The 6,264-nt window shown below is 46.6% G+C and overlaps 1 protein-coding gene across 1 annotated transcript; it reads left to right on the forward strand.

Annotated features, from left to right (window-relative positions):
* Positions 1 to 389: 389 nt before the first annotated feature.
* On the forward strand, positions 390 to 5,853 carry ZPBP2 (zona pellucida binding protein 2; the record flags this gene model as incomplete). Its single annotated transcript, XM_029958449.1, has 8 exons — positions 390 to 483; positions 967 to 1,092; positions 1,439 to 1,600; positions 2,086 to 2,304; positions 3,013 to 3,098; positions 3,662 to 3,839; positions 4,335 to 4,465; positions 4,943 to 5,853. Coding segments are annotated over 7 exons (966 nt in total), but the record flags the coding sequence as incomplete, so codon positions are not given.
* Positions 5,854 to 6,264: the final 411 nt, after the last annotated feature.

A 6,264-nucleotide genomic window follows, 5' to 3' on the forward strand; every position in this document is an offset into this window, starting at 1 on the left:
GTGCCCAACACCTGTCTGGTGTTTCCCAAAAGGCAAAGACTTACAGATTCCTGAAGCCTCAGCATCTTCCATGGTCACCCCGTGACCATTCGGTGTTTCCTCAGGGTCACCCTGAGGAGCCTTCACTTCATAGTCAGGTTTTATAACTATTTTAGTGGCTTTTCGTAAAGGGGAAGGTTCAGCTGGTCTGGAACCTGGTACAGCCAGGTCTGCAAGCTGGGCACTAAAACAACAAAAAACTGGCAAGTCAAAAACACAAGGTCCTGTTTGTCACTAAGAAAAAAGTATAGGGGAAAAGGAAAAGTAAGACAAAAGAGACAGAATCCCCGCCAGGGTGAAATAAGTGATTAGCAATCAGATATTTAGATTGATCTCTCCTATTCCAATTCCTTTTCCCTACAGTGAGAGCGGAACCGAAGGAAGAGCAACTTTCTGTTGACTTAATTGGAAAGAATGAGGTTTATGGTGACACCAGGCATGAAGGTAAACTCGTCTTTTTTCATATACATATTTAGTTTTTACTGGAATTTGGAGTTTTAATCACAGGGATCGTTAAGTAGCGCCAGTGGAAGTGACACAACCTCATATGCACAGTAACAAGGGAAAGGGGATGGGGATGGAAATACATTTGTCCCACAGTGCTGCTAGAAGCACAGGTGAAAATTTAACATCTAAATGAAAACTGAACATCTAAATTAGCATATTTCTCAAAATTTTGGTGCTTTTTGTGCCCCTGGACCACAGTCTGTGTGTGGGACATGAGTGTCTCCTCTGCACAGTCAGCACCAGCCACACTGTGGACAGTTCCAGGATATTAATTAAGAACAAATGGAGATTAAAGATTAATCTTACACTTTCCAAGTCCAAACGGGAAAAATAAGCTTTAAAGACATTTTTTAAATCAGTGTTTTGGTGATTTCGTTCAGTATCAGCGTTTCACACCATTTACCTGATTCTGTGTTGCAGTGAACGTGTACGTCAAGGTGTTCACAAACAGCCCCTTTCTGGTCTGTATGGATTTGGCCCTTTCCCAAGAAAAAATAATAGATCCCAAGTACTCGTGGATTGGTCCAGATGGAAGACATTTAGAAGGTTAGCCCCCTTGTTCAGACTGAAAAAAAAATTTTAAAAATCATGTATTATCCTTGTTTCTGTTCACACCCTGCAACAGGAGGTGGGTCCAAGTACTCCCTTGGCCTTTTGCCAGATTTCTCCACAAGCTCTGACATTAAATTCTGTTTCTCTGCTCCCTCTAAAGATTAAAAATGCTTGAGATTAAAAAAAAACCCTTGCAGTAAATCCTAAAAGTCATAAATTTTGGATCATTTCGGGCTAACACGAATCGGTGTCATTATGTACAAGAACAAGATCTCAGCTTCAAATGTTCTAAATGCATCAGAAAGTGAACTTTCCCAGTAATCTAATATTTCTGTTTTAGGGCAAAAGTATGCAAATGTGACAGAGACAGGGAAGCTGATGGTGATGGGATTCAGGGAGTCGATGTCTGGCACCTACACTTGCACTCTGTCCCACAAAATCATTGAAACCACAACACAAGAAGAAACAGAAATCGTTCAGGCCTATAAATTCATGGTTTATGGTAAGTTCCCTAAGTCAGGAGTAAGCACATGGCCTTGTGCTGGTGCGTTTGTGAAGTGCATGTTTATTGTAAGGCTTGATTAAAAAAAAAAAAAATTAGTTAAAATTTTATCCCAGAAGAGAAAATAAAATTTTTATACTTATGCCCACACACACCCTCTCTCAGTTTTGGAAAAGGTTTAAAATTACTGCTGCCAAGAATACATGGCAATAAAACAGTCTCTACTCTTAATAACAGAATTAACTACAAGAATTCCAGGGTTATACAAGATCTGGAAGGGAAGGTCGTGTCTCCCATGGGAGAGATCACCAAACTGATGTGGAACCACCTCTCTGCCCCCCTACTTGAGCTGCACTCCAGCCTCCTTCCACCACGTGTAACCCCTGCTGGCCAACATCACCTCCCCACCCGCAGCACAACAACCCAAAAAGGCTGGGGGAACACTGATCACAGCCAGAGCTCATCCCTCAAACCTCTTCTCCCAGCCTACAGGGAAGCAGACCATGCCTACCAGGTGTTTGTTCGCTTCACCACCACGCACTGCCAGCTGAGAAACAACGGCTTGTTCTTCGAGACGCTGGAGAAGATCCTGAACGGCACCATCGCCCACCTGACCTGCCACATCACACAGTCCTCCTACAAGTGCCACTCCATCAGGACACCGAAGCACGGCCTCCAGCACGAGCTCTTTGTTAATTTTCAAGGTAACCGATCTCGCCGCTTGTTTGGGAGGGATCCTTTGCTTTTGTAAACAACCCGCGGGTACTACAAACAACATCTGAAAGGCGGCAGTCAGTCAGGAACACCTCTCAGAGTTATTTCCTCTCTGGGTTTGGTTTGTTTGGGGTTTTTTTGGAGCTCCTGTATTTTTTTCCGTTACCCACAGATGGAGCTAAAACGCAGTTTTTATGTTAAATTTGTAGGGTTGTACTTACAGACTTAGCAAGAAAGGCTATTTCCGAGGTGTGCAGCAGGAGAGGATTGTTGGAAGGAGGCAGCCCATAAGATGCCGTGCTTTTTTCTCTGAAGTTACTGTCAAGTATTTGGTTTTCATTATTTGATTTTTTAGTAAGTCTGGGACAACTAGGAAGCTGCACAGAGTTAAAGCAAGAGCCTCACAGCTCCCTCTTGGCAATAACAGAGGTGGTTTAAGTCAAGAAACTTTCATAAGAGACTGGAGACCCAAAGATTTTAAGTTTACATAAAAATCCAGCCCTTTCTGGAAACTGAGGGTGCTATATGAGAACTTAGTTCCATTTTCTCAGCTCAGCATATTCCCCCCACCACTAGTTTTATATCTGTTGACCTCTGACTCTTCCTGGAACAAAGCAAGGAACTGGGTAGAGACCACCAGGACCTAATCTAGCTTTTCCCCTTTTTACATGTGTTTTTTTTCCCCCCTCCATCCACAGTTGATCCGTTTGCACCAGGATGGGAAGAAGTTTGCCACAAGCTCCCTTACGACTGTGAAGATGTGACAAACAAGAGAGCCCAGCAGGTTCTGTGTCAGTCACCTCGTGTCCTCTCTGCCTCTCTAACACCCACCTCTGCCTCAGCTCCTGCAGATGTGACTGGTAGTAACCCAGCTTCCCCCAGATTTCATGGGATTAGGGCTGTAAATGACAATTCGTGGGTTTCAAGTTATTCAGTTCAGGGTGGAAAATGGGTTTAAAAGTCAAATTGATACAAATTGTTAAAGAATTAGTTTGGGAAAAAAAAAACCAAACCTCATTATTTCCTTTGTATTTACTCCTAATAAAGAACTACAGACTTTATGATTTATAATATATTGAATATCCAGTTCTCTAAACTCAAATTGCATTTCATTGACCAAATAATAAATTAAAAGTAAGTCTACCGTAGCCAACCTCTAAAATCTGTTCTCTCTGGCTTGTAAGTATTAAATCCTGGGATCAGCTCACATCCTGGGTCTGATTCCAGGCCTCTGGAAGCCAAGGAAGGCTCCCAGTTAGGGTGACAAGTCAGTGTGTGGGAATCAGGACTGAATCAACACCAAACAATGGGCTGTGTTTTGACTCTCCCAATGTTCCCGAATTTTAGGCAGCAGAGCGGATTGGGAAGTTTTTCCACCAGCTGAGGTACGTCCTGGAGCACGAGGCTGAGGCTGTGCCTACAATCCAGTATGTGGAGAACAGCTTCTCCATGATTCCCATCGACAGCTGCCGGCCAGGTTTTGGGAAGAACCACCACACCCACCAGAACTGCGCCAGCTGCTGCGGTAAACACCAAACACCACGGGGGGGAAAACAGCTCATCCACTGAAACAGAGCTCATCAGTGCTGGTCACAGAGCTCCGGGGAGGAGCTGGGAAATATTGGGGTCAAAAGCAAGGATATTTCTGTTCATCCTTTGGGAAGACACTCACATTATAGATTCGGGATAACGATAGGGACAGGGAACGAGCTCACAGGTGTAACTGCATTTACCAGCAAAGGAGAAGTAGTGAAGTGGAGTTTTCCCCTCTCCAGGTCACTGGTGAGTGGCTATCCTCAGGATCCAGAGCACATAAGAAACAATCTCCTTCATGGAGTAGAAAACCCCCTGCTGTTTTCTAAAGTTCTTTTGCAGCACCTGCTGCAGGTTAAGTTGAGGGGGGATTTAGCCAGAGGCTCAGGGAGTTCACACAGAGCCTTAGGAAGGCTCATGGAGGTGTCTGACAGCCCCCCCAAGGTGGGGGGGAGCTGCTGGAACCCCAACTGTGTTCTCTCCACAGTGGTTTGTGGTCCTGGAACTTACAGTCCCAACAACGAGGTGACGTGTCGGACCTGTGAGAGGCCCCGGGTCAGGACGTACGGAGCAAAATCCTGCCAGTAAACTGACAAGCTGGAAAACCAAAGAGCAGCTGTGAGAGAATCCTTGGTGTTGTGGTGTTCTTCTCATTTTAGCTGCCAGTTCTGGAACCCTCCATTCCTTTAAGGGGAAAAAAAAAAAAGCATCCTTTTTCATGCACTCCCAGATTTCCTTATATTCTTGGACCCCTTAGACTGGAAAAACGCTGCATAAAGCACGGTGTTCATGCAAGGAAAAGCAATTAAATGGGGAAAGGGAGAAAGTTTGTCACGTGGCTTAGTGCAGAGGCTGTTTCCTGATGGTGACACCAGACACGCCACAGCTTTGTGCTGCTCAGAGAACACAAAGGAGCTACAAAGGATTCCGGGCGGGATGGCAGGTGGCTGTGGTGGGGTTATGTGCCAGGCTGGCATATGCCAAAATCTGCCTGAGCAGCTTCTAGCAGATATTAAGAGAAGTGTTTAATCTTTGAGATTTAAAAAGCATTAAGCTTCCTCTCATGTTTCTTTCTCTGTTTCTGAAATATTCCAGCCAGGACACCAGAGTGGAACGAGAAATAGAGTCTCTGAGACAAGAGAGAGGGTGAGTAACAAGTTACAAGAGGATTAAGGACCAGGTTATGGTTCTCTCCTTGCCCACTGCTCCTCAGAAAGAAGAGAGAACATCCCAGATGGAAGCAGAGTCTGCAGAGCCTCTTCCACCTCCTCCTGCTGCAGCAAAGCCTCGGCAGGGCCCAGCTGGCCCCAGGTGCTGCAGGAGCAGATGATCCTCTCACACCAGCTGGGAATTCCTGACGAGTTCACCGGATGACACAAATTGCCAAAGCACTGAGCTAATGGGAACGTTTTCTTCCCAGCAAAGCCTCCCCCTGATCCTCTGTGGAAGGTCAGCAGCTGGATCTGCAGCGATCCATCACCCTGCGAGTAACGGTGACCTGACCAACATCAGGAGCTCCACAAGTAACTCCAGCTGCTCCCCAGCCTGGGCCTTGGAGCCCACTGGAGCATCTGAGCCTCCCACGGCAGAGCTCCCAGAACTTGGGCTTTCAGAGCTCTTTTTTAAGAAACTCCCTGTGGGAGTTTCTACCTTCCAGACTCACTTTGTCGAGGGACACCAGAGAACTCTCACCTTCCACACCCAGAGCCGTGGAAATCCATGCCCAGCATCCCAGTACAGAGCCATTCTTTCCTCTTCTTTTTTTTTTTTCTCCCACAAAGTAGGACTAAGTCAAGCAAAGGAAACACCTCCCACTCAACACCCCCAACTTCTTACGGCATCTCGAAATTCCTTGGTGGGTATTCATCCAAAAACGGCCCCGATTCAACCCAGTTTCACTTATCCACTGTGACAGGGACACAGCAGGAGACAGCACGGGCACAGACCCCGCTCCGAGCTTTTCAGAGTCATTACTTATTAAATGCTGAGGAATAAAGTGAGCTGTTTTGAGCACTTCCACTGCCCTCAGGCTGATTATCCTCGCTGCCAACTGGCCACCGTGCCCGGCTCAGGCTGGCACAGATGAAGCAGCCACTGCTGCCCCAGACTCTTGGCCTGTTTCTGCACAGAGGAGATGCCCCACACATCAGTTATGAGGGAAAGAGCAGCAAGTAGGCACTGAGAGCCAGGGAGAGTCACAGGCCCTGGCACAGGGTGCCCAGAGAAGCTGTGGCTGCCCCGTCCCTGCAAGTGTCCAAGGCCAGGCTGGACGAGGCTTGGATAGTGGAAGGTGTCCCTATCCATGGCAGGGGGTGCCACTGGATGGGTCCCTTTTTAAGGTCCCTTCCCACCCAAATCATTCCATGACTGGGTAGAAAAATAGGTCAAATGTTTCAGTATCACACTGCAGAGGAGTT

Source organism: Manacus vitellinus, unplaced genomic scaffold (assembly GCF_001715985.3).
Source record: "Manacus vitellinus isolate BGI_N305 unplaced genomic scaffold, ASM171598v3 scaffold_158_pilon, whole genome shotgun sequence".
Lineage (NCBI taxonomy): Eukaryota > Metazoa > Chordata > Aves > Passeriformes > Pipridae > Manacus > Manacus vitellinus.